This window comes from Heterodontus francisci, chromosome 17 (assembly GCF_036365525.1).
Source record: "Heterodontus francisci isolate sHetFra1 chromosome 17, sHetFra1.hap1, whole genome shotgun sequence".
Lineage (NCBI taxonomy): Eukaryota > Metazoa > Chordata > Chondrichthyes > Heterodontiformes > Heterodontidae > Heterodontus > Heterodontus francisci.
In genome coordinates, this window is record NC_090387.1 from 24864228 (window position 1) to 24883284 (window position 19057).

General features: G+C 41.2%; 1 protein-coding gene across 1 annotated transcript in view; it reads right to left on the reverse strand.

Moving 5' to 3' along the window:
- Nucleotides 1-1433: 1433 nt before the first annotated feature.
- Nucleotides 1434-19057, reverse strand: part of cdh13 (cadherin 13, H-cadherin (heart)) — a 1084899-nt gene continuing 1067275 nt past the window's right edge. The window contains exons 13-14 of the mRNA XM_068049165.1: nucleotides 18385-18600; nucleotides 1434-7474 (exon numbers count right to left, since the gene is read on the reverse strand). Of these exons, the coding sequence (XP_067905266.1) occupies nucleotides 7467-7474; nucleotides 18385-18600 (224 nt within the window). The 3' untranslated portion in view covers nucleotides 1434-7466. The remainder of the gene's footprint in view (nucleotides 7475-18384; nucleotides 18601-19057) is intronic.

The following is a 19057-nucleotide window of genomic DNA, read 5'->3' on the forward strand; positions in this document are numbered from 1 at the left end:
ACCTCCTCAAATACTGAAGCAGTCCATGCAGAAATGCAGCAAGACCTGGACAATATGCAGGCTTGGGCTGATAAGTGGCAAGTAACATTTGCGCCACACAAGTGCAAGGCAATGACTATCTCCAACAAGAGACAATCTAACCATCTCCCCTTGACATTCAATGGCATTACCATCGCTGAATTCCCCACGATCAACATCCTAGGGGCTACCATTGACCAGAAACTGAACTGGAGTAGTCATATAAATACCGTGGCTACAAGAGCAGGTCAGAGGCTAGGAATCCTGTGGCGAGTAACTCACTTCCTGACTCCCTAAAACCTGTCCATCATCTGCAAGGCACAAGTCAGGAGTGTGATGGAATCCTCTCCACTTGCCTGGATGGGTGCAGCTCCAACAACACTCAAGAACCTCGACACCATCCAGAACAAAGCAGCCCGCTTGATTGGCACACCATCCACAAACATTCACTCCCTCCACCACCGACACACAGTGGCAACAGTGTGTACCATCCACAAGATGCATTGCAGCAACGCACCAAGGCTCATTTGACAGCACCTTCCAAACCCACGACCTCTACCACCTCGAAGGACAAGGGCAGCAGATGCATGGGTACATCACCACCTGCAAGCTCCCCTCCAAGTCACACATCATCCTGACTTGGAACTACATCGCCGTTCCTTCACTGTCGCTGGGTCAAAATCCTGGAACTCCCTTCCTAATAGCACTGTGGGTGTAGCTACCGCACATGGGCTGCAGCGGATCAAGAAGGCAGCTCACTACCACCTTCTTAACGGGAATTAGGACTGGGCAATAAATGCTGGCATAGCCAGTGATGCCCACATCCCATGAATGAATTTAAAAAATGGTCAAGTCTTGCATGTAAGACTTCTTTTGCGTGGGGGAGGGCAACTGTCAGTGTTATTGGGGGTGGAAGGGGTGATATTTTTTATTGCAGTGTACTGGGGTGGGGGTACGGTTTTCAATATTTAAATTTAGCAGCAGGTCTGGCTGCCCTTTAAAAATGGTGCCAGTGCCTGCGCAGACAGCTGATGCCATTGCCAGCGTCACAGAGTCCACCCCCAAGTGATTGGGGGCGGGGGGCGCGGCCCGATCGGTATATTATCTTGAGCTTTTTCACCTACCGCTGCTCCCGGCAGCGGGAGAATAAAATTCAGCCCTTGGTTTCTGAACCTCACTGCATTAGCTAAATACTTTCAAAAACAGGGGCCAGTTCAGGGAGACTGCAATTATCTGGAGATACAAACATTCTAAAGGGTAACAAGTGAAATGTTCTAACATAACTGCAATTGACAAATGAATCATGTTCCCACCAATTACACAAGGGATTACAAATCTGAGAGACTCAGGTAACAGAGGGAGAAGAATGCCTTGTGGAAATAAATTCAATGATTCCCAGAAGATTAAAATCCCAGACTTCCTTTATTTCAGCATCGCACAAATAAATACAAGATTTTTTTTGTAATCACATCATGTTCATGAAGGTAACATTTATTACAGCTAAGTAACAGCAAGCATTTCAGCAAATATGTTTTATTTAAGTAATCAACAGCACCTCTATCCAAATGGATCAATTTGGCGACAGAACCTTTTTTATGAAGTTCAAAGCAGTAAAAACAAAGTGGTTAGTGTTGGTATGCTAGGTTTAGGGCAGCTGTGTTTAACCCTTACAACTGAGAAAAATATATATATAATTTTTCAATAACAAAATCTCATTTAATATGTTTGTGCATCAATTTGCGTTTGTACATTCACTAATAAAGATACTAAGATTCATTTCACATGTAACATTTAATAAGAGGAAACATAATTAATAAAGTACTATTTTGAACTCCTAGAGTGCCACATCATGTTATGCCCTGATTGTTTTCATTGTTAACTTTAAATAGTTAGCACATGGCCTTTTAAAACGTCACTACAGTTTGCTAAAATGTTCTCCAAGGGATTGTCTCAAATGTTTTTGTGTCCCCCTATGCTCAGGTTTTAATATACTGCAGGTTTAAGTCAGATGAAAACATGGTTATATTGTAGTTCATTATAAGTAATCAGCCATACTGTATCTTCCATTAACAGCCTGTGTAGAAAATTTAAATCTGGAACGTTTAGTCTTTGTTATATCCTCCTTGGTGACCCTAATTCTCAATGGAAGCTAAGAAACAGTATTTAAGATAAATAGAACATGCAAAGCAACAGTATCATATAAAGGGAAGCAAAGATGGCATTTTTGTTTTAAATTCAGGGGATATTACTTTTAAAATGTACTGCTTTGTGGTCAAGGTGAGGGATGTTTGCTCCATTTACAGCACTTTTTCCAATTCAGGTACCCAGCATCAGCAGCAAGCATCAGCAAGTAAAGTGTAGTTTGATCAGATATAATGTAAAGCGTCCCGTATGCTGGCCCAATAATAGACATCGGCTTCAACTAAAGCAGTGTGCTATTTTTCATTTCCTGCAACAGTCATCCTTGTGGCCTTCCTGAGTGAGATTGCCAATTTATTGCTAACCTCTGCCAAATTAGGAAAAGTTTTGTGACATTTGTTCATGCCCACTGGAGCTGGACGAAGACTACTCAAACTCATTACATATAGGAACCATAGCATCAGGAAACTAGGGGAACTTTTATCACAGCAGCCTAGTGTAAATTGAACTTGGGTTTCAGAAATGAAAGCCTGCATCTAATTGCACAAACTAACAGATAATTAAAAGCGACACATGTATGGGCTCGATTTTAATCCAGTGCAAGCAAATGGGTTTTGAGTAAATTAAAATCTCGCCCAGTCAGAGAATATCTTCAGGTTCATACGAAGTAATAAAAGTATCTTCAAGGAATTGCTGTATATTTTTTCCTGCCATAGTCCTCATTATTTCTGCATGTATTAACAATTCTGATCGAGACATGAATTTTATGATATGCATGCTCTGTTTTTCCATTACATTAGTACAGTTACTAAAAATATGACCACCTGCTTTATTTATTCCATACTATTCAAATTATGAGTTTTACTTAGTACTTAATTTTTGCATGAATTGTCTTGCTGATCGTGCACTTAGATCTTTTACTGCCTCTTTGACCGGGAACCTTTTCAGAAAGACCTCCCAGAGCACATTTACAAATGAACTGTCTTCCTCAAGCTCGACTTGGGTCAATTGTTTAAGCCACAATAAAGCTGAAATGAAAATAATACCTTCAAAAATGTGCTTTTACAAATATTTCTATGGGGTGCCACTGTAGCATCGAGAATTAGCGGGCTCAGCCCATGGAATAGGTTGTTGGAGTACTATGCTGGGTTCCCAATCTGTTCCTCCTGCAGAGCAACACAGCACAGAGGCATTTTCAGCAAGAATGAGTAAACAGAGCAGACAAACACGAGGAGAGCAGTTCATGAACCCATATGGTTGGCTGGGAAGAGGTACTTTAGGAGCAGACTGTGTTGCTTCTGAAACATCTGCAGCAATCAGGCAAAATGAAAAAGGAAAGAATGAGGTGGTGTCCTGATTAAAAAAAGTTACAAATTTCCCATTACTCAAACCTTTCTTTTTTTCCATCTGCCATCAGGAAACCCACTGACATTTCAAATAACACAAGCTTATTCATTCTTAACAGCAGACACCACAACTAAATTGGGAATTCTGTTATCAAGAACAAGGAGCTTTAAATAGTTTCAGGCAGCTAATAGATATGATTCTTTTTTGTAGACGCATTAGGCTAGGTTTTCCCGGTTGGGTTGCAAACCCGACATTGGCCTCAATTCCGGGCCAGGAACCCAGATATAACCGTGGTGGGACGTTAGGTGCGATCTTCCCGGAGGCGGCCAATTAAGAGGTTGCCTTCGGGAGCCTGTCCAATTAAGGACGACAGGCAGAACAAGGATTTGGGAGCCCCAAACAGGGGGCCTGCAACGATATCAGGCCAGTAGCCCCGCTGGGAGCATGAGGGTGCCTCAAGATGGAGGCGCTCCCTGTTGACTGCTGAGTGGTCAACAAATAAAGAGGCCCGAAGCCAGTAGGGCCATTGGGTTGGAGGGGAAACTGTTCCGCAGGAGTAGTGATGGACACAGTTGTAGCCTTTTATCCCTGCAATCCCCTCATTGGTACATGGCGCCTCTGGCTCCGATGGCCACCTGGCCTGCCACCAGGAGGCCACCTCGATTGATCTGGCAGCCTCTGCACTCGGCAGAGGGCTGCTCTGATGGCAGGAAAATACTGGCGCCATTGTAAAATGGACCCTAAATGGGGCCTTAATTGCATTAATTGGCTGCCTGCCTTCGTGAAGTGGGCAGCCGACACTGTTCCCAGCCCGACCCTGGGAAAGCCCCTCAGAGGCGGCAATGTGTTGGGGAGCCAGTCTGACAAATCTCCTCACTATATTCCCTGCACCCCACCACCTCCAACCACACCTCCATGAGGCTGAGAAAATTCAGTCCATTAACTTGCAGGTCAAACAGATGATACTAGTAAGGGCTAGTCCCATTTTCAACCACAAATCACAAATAAATGAATCCTTAACTGTGCACTTGCAAAGTATTTAGGGTGACAATGTTTGAGAGAACCCCTATGAACAACTTCTAGATATCTATATTCAGTAATTTATTGTTGTCCCTTTGAATTCCTAAATTATACTGTTATATTACACTTTAAGCTGACGACTTGATTTTTTTGTCAATGGATTTCAATTTTGTACAATGTAGGAAAGTGTTAGAAACTATTTCTTTTTTGCTCTCAGGTGCATGCAGGTTAGTAGCAAATTTAACACGCTGCAGGATAGCTTTTGATCATGTGTGATAGTGTGAAATGGGTGATGACAACTCAGCATTTCCTGTTATATCTCTCCCCATTTCATTTTCACTGAAATGAATGGAAATAAAAATCAAGAGAGATGTAAAACAGGATGCTGTTTCACACTGTCATACAAAGTCAAAATGAATTTTTGCACTTCGAGCTGCTAAATGGCCAGAGTCCAAGAACTGACTTAAGCTCCAGTGGGCGATTACAAGCAGTGAAACTTCCTTATTTAAACTTAATAGAGAAGAATTTTGCGCTATGTAATTAAACCAGCTACAGATTAAACTAATCTAATTTTATTGATGATATTGATAGCTGTCAATGATAAATGTCTTTTCACACTGTTCCTTCGACTACAAATGCTGATCTCAAAAGGCTTAATTTAATTGTTCAATTTAATGTTTGATATTGTTTAATTTGTTAACTGCCTCACAACATTAGTAATTATCCGAAAGATTGGGACTCTCAAGTCTTTTCCTTTCGAAAACTACAGAATATATTTCCATAAAACAGTAAGGACACAAAAAAATTGGGATACTTTTGTTTCAAGGGAGGTGTCAAAAATTTTTAAGGAATTTGATAGCCTTCATCTCTCAGAAGGCTTTGAAATGTATAGTAATCGGAAGAAAAGCAGGCATTTATATGCATCTCATTTTTAATGTAATACAAGGCTTCTTTCAACCTAAAACTGTAAATGATTTACTTTTACTATAACCATAACTAGCTCTTGGAGAGGTTAAATCTTGATGTCAAATGTGGCACAAGGGAAAGAAAAAAAGGCTGCACATATGTAAGAAATTTAACTATAACTGACTATGAATTTAAAATCCCTTCCTTTCTTTGAACTTTTTTGGAGTGTTTTAAAGTTTTTTTGGGGGGACTTCACCAGCAGCAGATTTTGTTTTGTTTAAGTTCACTAGAGAATTGCATTACAGCTATGCCTTTCATTTGAGATATGGATATTAAGCAGACAGACATGCAGTTAAGTAAAACTGTTAAATGTTTTGCAGGCCTGTGAGCTGAGTTTTGTTGGACAGTCTTCTTCTTTGGCCTCCTTGTCTCGAGAGACAATGGGTAAGCGCCTGGAGGTGGTCAGTGGTTTGTGGAGCAGCGCCTGGAGTGGCTATAAAGGCCAATATTAGAGTGACAGACTCTTCCACAGGTGCTGCAGAAGAAATTGTTTGTCGGGGCTGTTACACAGTTGGCTTGTTTTGTTTAAGTTCACGAGAGAATTGCATTACAGCTATGCCTTTCACTTGAGACATGCCTATTAAGCAGACAGACATGCAGTTAAGTAAAACTGGTAAACATTTTGCAGGCCTGTGAGCTGAGTTTTGTTGGACAGTATGTATGCTAATAATGTGTAAATAACAGGATGTTGATGGTTAACATCATTAAAACACATACTGAGGACAGGGAAAGTACATGAGAGACCATTGGGCAGGTTGCAGTGAATTGCAACTTGCAGACTTCCAAAATATTGATTCCAAAAAAGCCACCACATTAAGACTAATGGCCAAAGGTCTTCTAAGAGAGTCCTGCAGTCCCTCCGCCAGTGCTCATGTGATGGTGAATTGAGGAAATAGGCAGATGCTTGTAATTTTCCTCATTAGATATTGAACGTAAGTAAGAGTTTGTTGTCATTACTCAGACTGTAAAGCTACAAGATCCTTAATAATGTGAGAGTTTCTTGCATTGTGGCTTCCATCTGGAATATATCACAAACCTCATAGTGACACAAAACCAAGCTTGTTTAAGACTGAGCCAAATACTCTGAATTTGTAGCAAAACTCCAAATCACAAATTAGCATGCAACATTGCAACTGTTTTGACAAAATTTCCTACAATTCTTTTTCCAGCAGAACCCATATTTATGGCATCTGGATATCCAGCTGTCATAGACTTGAGTTATTCTAGAATAAAGCACATTGTCCTTTACTCGCCCATCACTTGGCACTTACTATCGTTAATTTGAAGTTATGCAAACTTTTTTGATTAAATGTGATTAGTGATGGCAGAGGCTTACAATCTTAACACAATATGTGGTACAGTCCTGTATGTGGCAGTATAGAGGTTACTGAATCCAATTCTGCCTATAAATACTGCTTGAAAAGAAAAAAAGTGAAACAAAGACATGTACAGCAATATTTACCACTTACGCACAATCTATGTTTAACTTCCTTGACACACAGAGAACACTTTTTCTTAAAATTTCCTTGACACACAGAGAACAATTTGCCTTACAAGAACCAACAGCATGTCTTACTTAGCTTCCAAATAGTGTCTCCTGTAGAAAATGTTTTGCTTTGACAAAATATCCTTCTTTTCAATGCCATTACAATTAAAATACTGTAGAGCAGAGCATTGGGTTAATTGTGTATTCTGTCCTCAAGTCCTCTGCATAGTTGTTCAGTCTAACTTCAAAGAAAAGCAATGTAACACTTGCTCATAGAGGTGGAACCCATTAGTGGAAGCTAGTAAGGTCAGAGGCTGTCACTGACCGTAGCACAGTTTGATAGACTAGTGAAAGTACAAATTAAAGCGTGCTTGGAGCAAGGAGGTCTAGAACTTGAGCAACTGTAAATCCTGTAAACTCTTCGGATTTGGCTTGTTTTCTCCTCTTGTTGCCACAGCAACTCAGTGGGCAGCACCAACATCAGCACTTGTTACAGGCCTGGGAAATAAGAAAAGTCATTGATTATAGAGATGCATAATGTCATGCAAGTGGAAAACAAATACACTCACTCCCATCACACTGTTCATTCGTGAATCATGTTTCATAACATCTTACTGGGGGCTGAAGTTAATTTTAGCTGGAAGATATCCTGTTTGGTTGATAAGCAGATTGCAGAAACTGAATAAAATCTCTTCCTACCCTTTAGTAAGGAAACATTGATCCAATGGAACAATAATTGAGATGAACAGCTCAGCTGGTTTTACTTCACAAACTACCATAAAGACTAGGTGGTTACTATCAACTGTGAAACGGGGACTGATGTGGTTAGATCAGCTGTGTGTTTTGCACCCTGCTTGATTTTACTTTCTATTGGAGTCTGTCTCCAAAATGGGAGAAGGTAAGAAAACACCTTCCAATGTAGAATTCTTCATAGTAACAGTGCAGTGTTATTGCAGTGTTGATAGATCTGTTATTTTACGAAAGACGCAGGTAGCAGCTCATCCTTGTTGGAGTAAAAAGACTGGCATGTAAAAAAATTAAAAATGGATTTTCCTCTAGATTTGTTTTTTTAGCCCATTGTCTAATTTTCTTCTTTCCTCCAAGTCAATGCACTACTTTCATACACTTTAGAATCCCTCCAAGAATATTATTAAAACAAAGTTTTACATCAGAGCAATAGTTTTAACAGCAAAGTATAGGCTTTTTGAGACATATATTCTGAATGGTGCTATTCCTAAATCAAAGTGAAAGGGGAAAAGTTTAGGGGGGATATGCGTGGAAAGTTCTTTACGCAGAGGGTGGTGGGCACCTGGAACGCATTGCCAGCGGAGGTGGTAGATGCGGGCACGATGGAGTCTTTTAAGATGTATCTAGACAGATACATGAATGGGCAGGAAGAAAAGAGATACAGAACCTTAGAAAATAGGCGACATGTTTAGAGAGAGGATCTGGATCGGCGCAGGCTTGGAGGGCCGAAGGGCCTGTTCCTGTGCTGTAATTATCTTTGTTCTTTTGTTCGAACACTTAATGTGCTCATACTGAATTCTTCCTTGTGCAAGTGTTGACTTTTTTTTAAAAAAGTGTTTAATCGCTGCACACATCAGAATTTAACATGCATGCATTAAGTGTTCATACTGGAATAAGACTGGTCACCACATTGGGCTGGATTTTACGCCAGGCGGATGGGAGATGGCCACCAATGTAAAAGTCAGTGGTGAACCCGCTTCCGCCCAGCCCGGGGAAGCGACCCACATTGTACAGGTCCCCGGGTTTTAATTGTTCCAAGGTGGGACTTGCACCCGCTTGAGGGAGGAAATCCCACCTCATTGAGCTGCCGCTCAATCATTGAGCCGGCAGCTCTTAGTCCCAGCAGCGCCACCGGGAGTGGTAGTCACCGCTGGGACTGCAGCCCAGACGAGGACATGGTGCCAGGAGTGCAGGTAAGTTCGGGTTGCCTCACCGGGCTAATTGGTCGCGGCCCGGTGAGGCAAGGATGGTCGTTTGGGAGAAGGGGGCGTCCCGGGTTTCTGGGGGTGGTTGGGTAAAGTGGGTGTAGCCCTCAAATCGGGCACCCTGTGCCCGTTTATCAGGCCCCTGCCCCCACCCCGGTGCGTTGAGAGGCCGCCAAGTATTGATGGGCAGCCTTTCACATCTCCTGGATACCTACTTGCCATGGGTAAAATACCCGTGGAGACGGGCGAAGGCCCTTAAGTGGCCACTTAAGGGCCTTGATTGGCCTGGGGCGGGCGGCCCGTTTCTCGCCCCTCCAGCCCAAGTAAAGTGGGATGGAGGCGGGAGCAGACTGGTAAGGCCTCCCGGAGCCTTCCGTTCAATTTTATGCCACCCCCCACCGGCTTGCTGGGGTGGTGTAAAATTCAGGCCATTATCTCTATACTGTTAGTGAGTTTGGGGATGGTGAGATGTACTTCATTGTCCTGTCAGTCTGATATTAACTCAGATCCATTGAGATAGGGGGAATTAGCTAATCTCGCACATATCCAGCAACTGAAAATGGAAATATTAAGTCATAAGTGCAGTGAGGGGAGAGAGAGGCAGAGGGATTTTGAGGTCACTGCTGAATGACATTGAATCAATGTAAGCAGAGTTACTGGATCCTAATTGTGCCACAACTGATCTGGTTGTAATAAGGAAAGAAATTATCAGCCTTCATCTTAATGAAAGAGCACATACACAATATATTGTACTTATAAGCTATACTTACGGGATTGTCTAAAATCAACATTGTGGGCAAAGGCAGAGAGGTGGAAAGGTTTAGGCAGGGAATTCAAGCACAAGGCATAGTCAGCAGGAAACATAGCTGTTAATGGTGGAGAGATAAAAATTGGGGATGTGAAAGAGGTCAGTGTTGGGGGAGTGCAGAGATCTCAGAAGACTGTAGGGCTGGAGAGATGGGGAGTGGTGAAGCCATGGAACTATTTGAAAACAAGCATAGGAATTTTAGAATAAAGGCATTGCTGGATCAGGAGCCAATGTAGGTCAGCCAGTGCCTGGCACACAAAGGACATCTTCCCCCATTGCTGTTCCTTCAAGTTTCGATAAAAATATGGGTAGTTTGCTTTTTGCAGCAAAGTCATAAACACCTATAAAGAACACCTTCATGATTTCCCTACAAATATAGGACAGAGGAAAACTTCCCAGGTTAATCTTCTAGCTTACTGTGTACCATGCTTCTTGATGGTTGAGTCACTGTTAGTGACTTCCTGACCAGACTATTTTTATTCTGATTCCTCTAGTCTTTGCCAGTTGAACTTAAAAAGAAGCAATCATTAAATGTAATAATATCACCCTGCTGAGATTAGACAACCTCATACTCATAGGAGTGAAGCCAACAGTTTAAACAGTTTGACAGATTACATTTTGCTGCTTAATTAATTTTAAAGTTTCTGCTGTAGTCTAGAAATGGCTGGTCAGTCACTCAGTATTAAGGGTTCAGTCACAGTAGAATAATAAAGCGCAATAGCATAGGAAGCACAGGTATCATATATTGAATATTACTATCCGATTTTATTTATTTGATCAAGGGCTTTATTTTAATGTGGTTTTGAAGAAATCTCTGCAAGTGTGGTTTTGCATATCTTCTATGCTGAGCATAACAAATATTGCTGTTTGTGGGACCTTGCTTTACACAAATTGGCTGCTGAGTTTCCTACACTACAACAGGATATTTTATCTGTATTACATATAGATATGTATGTGTGCAGATATACACATGCACATATATGTGTGCATGTGCTGTAAATGTTTTCTTAGTATGCTTGGAATTAGAGATGACACATTGAATTTCTGTCTATTCCTGTCTTCAGTGCTGTGTTAAAATTCTTGTAGTGGGACTTACATACAGCAATGAAGAACACAGAAGCTTGATATATGTATGTATTATATATGCATTTAGCAGTAAAGATTACTTTTTGAAAACAACGGAATAGACACAAACAGTTTCTAATCAATAGAAATCAGCTCCATGAAATCAGTTCCCATGGCTATGCTGCGTGACTCTATTCAAAAGTCCCAATCTGCAACCTACCATGGTTGTCACATTAGAAAGGAACAAAAGAAAAATTGCTGGATTGGACACATTTGTCAAATAAACGTGGACAAAAGTATAAATGGCTGCCCCAGTGAGGTGAAACCTACAAAGCAAAAATAGTGTGGAATGGTAAACTGACTAATTCCAGCCAAACTAACTGAACAATGTTACAGACAATTCTAAGTTATGCTCTATGTATGGGAAATAATAATAGCAACTTGTATTTATATAGCACTTTTAATGTAATCAAATGTCCCAAAGTGCTTCACAGGAGCATTACTAGCAAGATTTGACACCGAGACACATAAGGCATTATTAGAGCAGATGATTAAAAACCTTGGTCAAAGAGGTAGGTTTTAAGGAGGAAAGAGAGGCAGAGAGGTGCTGAGTTTTAGGGAGGGAATTCCACAGATTAGAATTAATTTAATTAACTTCATTTAAAAATTGAAAACTTATGGGGTGTAATGTATTAAATATATAAAATGACCTGATATTGAAATGTAGCATAAAGGTTCAAATTAACTATTAATTTCTCAGAAAAATAAAAATGTTGGACCTAGAGTATAACAGCAAAATATACGTAAAGTGTGCTCAAATTAATTTTCAAGGCATACTTTGATTTTCAGTTTTAAATTTGTGTAGTGAATTACATCAAAATGTCCTGGACAATACATAAAATCTTCATGTATTTAAGATAATTAAAAGGTACCTACATGTAAAATATAACAATAAAATCAAACTGCTTTAAGGGAGGTACTATACGAGCATTGAAATGTATCAGATGTGAACATGACTTCAATAAATGGAGGTCAAATCTGTCAAACTTTCTAAACGTTTTCTCGATGTTGCAAAATGAAAGTATGAAAAGATCTTTCATGTGTTGATTTTGTGCTGATATCAGTTGGTGCAGCAGATACTACAAATAGTTATAGTGCCTTAGGCGAGAATGGGAATGGAAACGTCATTCAAAGTTCCTGCTTCTGCTTATAATCCAATAATCACTGCTGAAAAGTGGCCGATGGAACATCTCTGATCAAAAAGGGGGAAAAAGAGATAAACCAGCTAACTATTTATTTATTTTTTTTTAGAACATTACAGCGCAGTACAGGCCCTTCGGCCCTCGATGTTGCGCCGACCTGTGAAACCATCTGACCTACACTATTCCATTTTCATCCATATGTCTATCCAATGACCACTTAAATGCCCTTAAAGTTGGCGAGTCTACTACTGTTGCAGGCAGGGCGTTCCACGCCCCTACTACTCTCTGAGTAAAGAAACTACCTCTGACATCTGTCCTATATCTATCACCCCTCAACTTAAAGCTATGTCCCCTCATGTTTGCCATCACCATCCGAGGAAAAAGACTCTCACTATCCACCCTATCTAACCCTCTGATTATCTTATATGTCTCTATTAAGTCACCTCTCCTCCTCCTTCTCTCCAACGAAAACAACCTCAAGTCCCTCAGCCTTTCCTCGTAAGACCTTCCCTCCATACCAGGCAACATCCTAGTAAATCTCCTCTGCACCCTTTCCATAGCTTCCACATCCTTCCTATAATGCGGTGACCAGAACTGCACGCAATACTCCAGGTGCGGTCTCACCAGAGTTTTGTACAGCTGCAGCATGACCTCGTGGCTCCGAAACTCGATCCCCCTACAAATAAAAGCTAACACACCATATGCCTTCTTAACAGCCCTATTAACCTGGGTAGCAACCTTCAGGGATTTATGCACCTGGACACCAAGATCTCTCTGCTCATCTACACTACCAAGAATCTTCCCATTAGCCCAGTACTCTGCATTCCTGTTACTCCTTCCAAAGTGAATCACCTCGCACTTTTCCACATTAAACTCCATTTGCCATCTCTCAGCCCAGCTCTGCAGCCTATCTATGTCCCTCTGAACCCTACAACATCCTTCAGCACTATCCACAACTCCACCGACCTTAGTGTCATCCGCAAATTTACTAACCCACCCTTCTACACCCTCTTCCAGGTCATTTATAAAAATGACAAACAGCAGTGGCCCCAAAACAGATCCTTGCGGTACACCACTAGTAACTAAACTCCAGGATGAACATTTGCCATCAACCACCACCCTCTGTCTTCTTTCAGCTAGCCAATTTCTGATCCAAAGCTCTAAATCACCTTCAACCCCATACTTCCGTATTTTCTGCAATAGCCTACCATGGGGAACCTTATCAAACGCCTTACTGAAATCCACATACACCACATCCACTGCTTTACCCTCATCCACCTGTTTGGTCACCTTCTCGAAAAACTCAATAAGGTTTGTGAGGCACGACCTACACTTCACAAAACCGTGCTGACTATCGCTAATGAACTTATTCTTTTCAAGATGATTATAAATCCTGTCTCTTATAACCTTTTCCAACATTTTACCCACAACCGAAGTAAGGCTCACAGGTCTATAATTACCAGGGCTGTCTCTACTCCCTTTCTTGAACAAGGGGACAACATTTGCTATCCTCCAGTCTTCCGGCACTATTCCTGTCGACAATGACGACATAAAGATCAAGGACAAAGGCTCTGCAATCTCCTCCCTGGCTTCCCAGAGAATCCTAGGATAAATCCCATCTGGCCCAGGGGACTTATCTATTTTCACACTTTCCAAAATTGATAACACCTCCTCCTTGTGAACCTCAATCCCATCTAGCCTAGTAGCCTGAATCTCAGTATTCTCCTCGACAACATTTTCTTTCTCTACTGTAAATACTGACGCAAAATATTCATTTAACACTTCCCCTACCTCCTCTGATTCCACACACAACTTCCCACTACTATCCTTGATTAGCCCTAATCTAACTCTAGTCATTCTTTTATTCCTGATATACCTATAGAAAGCCTTAGGGTTTTCCCTGATCCTATCCGCCAATGACTTCTCGTGTCCTCTCCTTGCTCTTCTTAGCTCTCCCTTTAGATCCTTCCTGGCTCGCTTGTAACTCTCAAGCGCCCTAACTGAGCCTTCACGTCTCATCCTAACATAAGCCTTCTTCTCCCCTGTGGCGCATTTGGAGGTGGAAAGAGCATTTAATTGGGCAGGATGGTGGCTGGGTGGATCCTGCTATCTTCCCACCTCCATGTCAACTAAGTCTATGGCAGGAAGGCCCATGGACAGCATTCCCAACCTGCCTCAATTGAAGGCCTTAAGTGGGCAATTAATGCCCAATTAAGGGCCTCATCCCACCGCTTCCAGTATTAGCCCAGTGGCGGGCAGACCTAAATCTGTACAGGCCGGCACTGGGGGCAAGGTGGGTCCCACATTCAAAAGGCACTTAGTGCCTGATTAAGGGACCCGGTATCGGGAAGGGAGCGGCGGGCTGTGCTGAGAGCACCCCCCACAACTCCCCTCTCGCGCAACCCCACCCCACCCCACAAAACCCCTTCCGACCTGACTTACCTCTGGTCTGGGTCCTTTGCCTTTGGTGGGTCCATTACTGGCAGCAGCCACTGCCTCCGCGATGGCGCTGCTCAGTAAAAGAGCTGCCAGTCTCTGGTTGACTGGCAGCTTTCAGCAGGTGGGACTTCCATCACTGGAGTCCTCAATCCCAGGGAAGGACTGCTGCTGTCCACTTAAGTGCTTAATGCAGTAGGCCTTCTTCAGAGGAGGCGACGCAGGGCTCTCGCTGGTTCTTCAGCCAGTGGCTGAGACCCCTGTTGACCACATAAAATCCCCACCATATAGTATAGGATGTTTTCTCCTGTCTAGTGGAATTGTAATTTTCAGCTTTCTGCTAGAAATATTGCTAAGGGATTATTATTAAAACAAACAGTCAGGAGAGGCGTGGATAAACTAATGTTACACTAATGCCTAAGACTTTCCCTTTAAAAGTTTTCAGTAAAGTAATGCCAATTCAGTGTCAACCTTAACACAGTACAAAGCTTAGTAAAGAAAACATTTTTAAAAAGACTGTAGATTTCTCCCCTTGAATATGATAGGTATTGATGTTGAATGCTTGTTATTTTAAGTTTATTTTGAATGTATAAGGTGTTCAGGGACTTATTTTCTGCAGCTTGTCCAACTATCTCCAAACTCTCCAAATTTTTATTGAAAGAAATTGTAACACAATTGCCTGAGCAGGGCAGAACTCTGTAGGCTGGTATCATATGGAGAGGTCGGGCTGCCCGTCCCCGGCAATGGCATCAGCTGCCTGTGCGCAGGCGCTGATGACATTTTTAAAGGGCAGGCAGCTCTGCTGGGATATTTAAAATTTTAAATAGATATCTCCCCAGAATTACATAAATAAAGTTCCAAAACCGCTTTCCCACCACCCTATAACAATTACATTAACTATTTGCTCATTTCCCCCAAAACGCTTAACTTTAACATCTGACCTTCCCCATTCAAACTGCACAAAGTTTAAAGTACAACCCTTCCCACCATCCCCTTCACCCATGACGTTTATCTGACCCCATTTCCGCACTCCGTACTCCATCCCCCCGCCCACCCTGGCACTGATAAACTTACCTCCTCTCCCTCCCTACCAGTGTCGCAACTCATTTCCCTGGATGGGGATCTGAAGGCGTGGGAGTGTTGGCTGCCGTGCTCTCAAGATCGCGAGTGATTATAATTAAATTAATTAATGTTATTGATTTAAATTTTTGAATTGTGGTCCCGTCGCCCAGCGGCGGGGGTGGGACCCTGGAGCCTCGCCGCCACTGGGAGGATCAGGCGGGGCCTTGCTGGCATCAAGGTCCATGGCAGGCCTCATCCAGAGCCATCTTCAGGCCTCCCCCGACCCCCTGCCATAGATCATGATGTCGAGGGCTTATTAAAATCCAGACCTGTATGTGCATGTTATATGGCCACAACAACTCTTGCGTCTAGTACTGGGAGGGTCAAATACAAATTTTGTTGCAAAGTGATCATTAAATGGTTCTGTAGTGCACACCATTTACACTGTGGATGGTTTCATCTGATGATGGTAAATGCCTCTTAGCTAATAACATGAACACAAGGAGTGAAACTGAAAATATTTTTCTTAAAATAGTAGATTGAGCTGCAGCACTGACTGATAAATTCAACTCAGAACTGTGAGTAATTTAAATAGTTCTTTAATAGCCTTTGGAAGGAATCCTACCATAGGGAATAAATTAGCACACTCTCTCCTTGAGCCACTGTGTGTCCATGTGCTGTTGGATGAGCACAGAGTGACAGCGGCATCAGAAGTCATAGAGAAATTTATCGTCCATTCCCAGTCACATCTAAGCATGGAGGTAAGTCCAGATATTATTCATTTACTGGACCTTAATGAAGTCTACATTATTCTAACTTAGCATGTTAATTGTAGTAGACTTTAAATTGTAAAGCCTATTATAGAACCATAGAATCAGAAAATAGCAATAACATAGCAGGCCATTCAGCCCATCGAGCCTGTGCTGGCTCTTTTGAAGAGCAACCCTGTTAGTCCCACTCCCCAGTTCTTTTCCCCATATCCCTGCAATTTATTTTCATCTTTCCACTATAATTGTATCACAATAAATACTTGAATGTAATGACAAAAAATATTTAAGGTTATCAGTGTTCGACTGGTGTCAGGTTTAATACTTTACCAAGTTCATATTTGCAACACACTTAAAAATTTTATTAAATTTTTTGCTTGCTAGCATATGTCTCCTATTGTGTTGCTCATAGATAACCAGCATTGTGAAAAGTGGGAGCAGGTTGTGAGAAAAAAAAAGGTTAGAGTAAGAAGCAATAGCAGAGAGACTGGCTGTTAAAGTACATGCAATTTGGGGTCGGGTGACAAGAAAATGTAATTTAGGGTCAGATAGCTGGGAAAATCAGTGTTGGTTCAAGCCAGGTTTCAAGGGTAGGGAGGTCGGGTTGGATATAAAGGCTGAACAGATCTGGACGTCAGTGTGTAGCCATGCTTGGAGGAGCTAGAAAGAGTTTGGAATTGGGACTCAGAAAAACAAAATTAAAATTAGGGGAAAATTCTAAAAATAGATATCTGCAAATATAATGTAGAAAAGAAGTCTGTGTCATGTTCTTTTGGGGATTTGAGAGTCATTGGTGTCATGTGGTTAGTATAATCAGCAATATTACATACTCGCTACAGTATGACAGACACACTGGTATACAAATACATTATTGCAGACTCAAAGGGCAAGAATTTCTATGAGGTTCTCTTGATTTCCCACTATAACGTCATCAAAGGTTTGGCAGAAACAGTGTGAATGGAGGATTTTGGCCACTTCTGCAATTTCTTTGAGGCTTCAGTGATCTTCTATTGCACAATCTTCAGGAAAGTTGCAGGCATGGCTTTTCACAATATTAATAGGTGCAAGATTGTGATTGTTATTAATTGCTTGAAAACAGAAACTGTTTCCTCTTTTGCAATTGAAAAAATCCTCTCAAACAGATCACAAGCCCCTGCCAGTTTTGACTTAACCACAACTTTAAATTCAACAAAGCAATAACCTCAGTGTATTGAAGATGTTTTTTAAGAGCTCAAAAACAGAAAACTAGTGACAAACTTAAATAAAGACCATGGTGAAAAGAAAAATCATTTCTTAAAACTTCAAGCAGGAATTGTTTTCTCTGATTTCCAATTTAGATCTATGGAATCAGACATATATTACAGCCTGAAGCTAGAGTCTCCTATTAGAATATAAGCTGATGAACATTTAATGTGTTCATATTACATTTCTCTGTCCACTTTTTTAACAGAACTTTAGCATGTTTAAAATAAATGGGCTGACACCTCCATCAGATAGAGGAATTGTCATATCAATGCATTAAACATTCATTATATATTGCCAATAGTAATTTCAAGCCTAGGATGCTCTCTTTCTAGAGATTTGATGTACGTATTGAAATACATAGATAAATATATGCCTTGTTGTACACTTTAACCCTAATTATGCCTGATCTTTGAAATTTCATATTTACTCATTCATATTAAAAACAAATAGACTAATAACTACCATAATTTAGCTGACATATCACAGAAATAAGCTTCTACAAAGATGACAGCTAAAATGTTAGAACAAATTGAACAAATTTATAAGCAACATAGGAACTGGAGTAGGCCATTTAGCCCTTCAAGCTTGTTTCGCCATTCAGTGACATCATGGCTGGACTATATTCTAAGCCCATCCACCTGCCTTGGTTCCATATCATTTTATACCCTTGTTGAGCAAAGTGCGATCGATCTCAGGCTTCAAATTATTAATTGAGCTATGGGGAATGTCTCCAGAGTTCTTAGTCTGTGATACATATGATTAAAGTATAGAACTGACACATAACAAATCCAAAATGCAACCCAAATAAGTGGAAACATAAATAAATGATGCTATTTAATAGAAATGAGAACGAAACTATAAGAAAACTCACAGAACAATGTGATGACAGAGACCAGGAGGAGCGTGATGCTGATGTGGAGAGAGTTGGCCGAGCTGCAGTCCATTTTGTTCTTCTTGCAGGAGCAGACTTGCACTAGGACATCCGTACTGTTGGTCAGTGGGGGCTTTCCACCATCTGTCACTACAATTGGCAAAATGTAGTTTGCTCTTTTCAGCGCATGCAGGAGGCTGAGTTGAGCATGGGTGCCTAAAAGAACAAAACAAAAACGTGAATTTTGTTCTTAACAGATAACTGTAATGTTTCTTTAATCGGCAAGGTGAAAGCTATCAATGCTAGTAAATGGAACACCTTTTCACAGGAGGTGTTTAACTGGTGACAGAGCCAATATTGTGCATTATACACTATCGTCCAAAGTCAGGATGACCCCTTTAATTTGCTGAGCCTAAAGAAATGTAATTAATTCAGGACATGAACTTTCAGTTATTGGGATCACAAATTACAAAGAAAATCAATTTTTCAAGTCCAACCAAAGACGAAAAGCTCAAAGATGTCATTTTATTTCATTTAATAAGTCATTTTTTGATAAAAAATGAAATATTACAGAAAATTAACTCTGGTTTTCTATAAACTCAATTCATCCTCACTCAGACATGCACCAGAGACTCTACACCATGGAGATGCTGTTGTAGTCCCTGCACTTTTA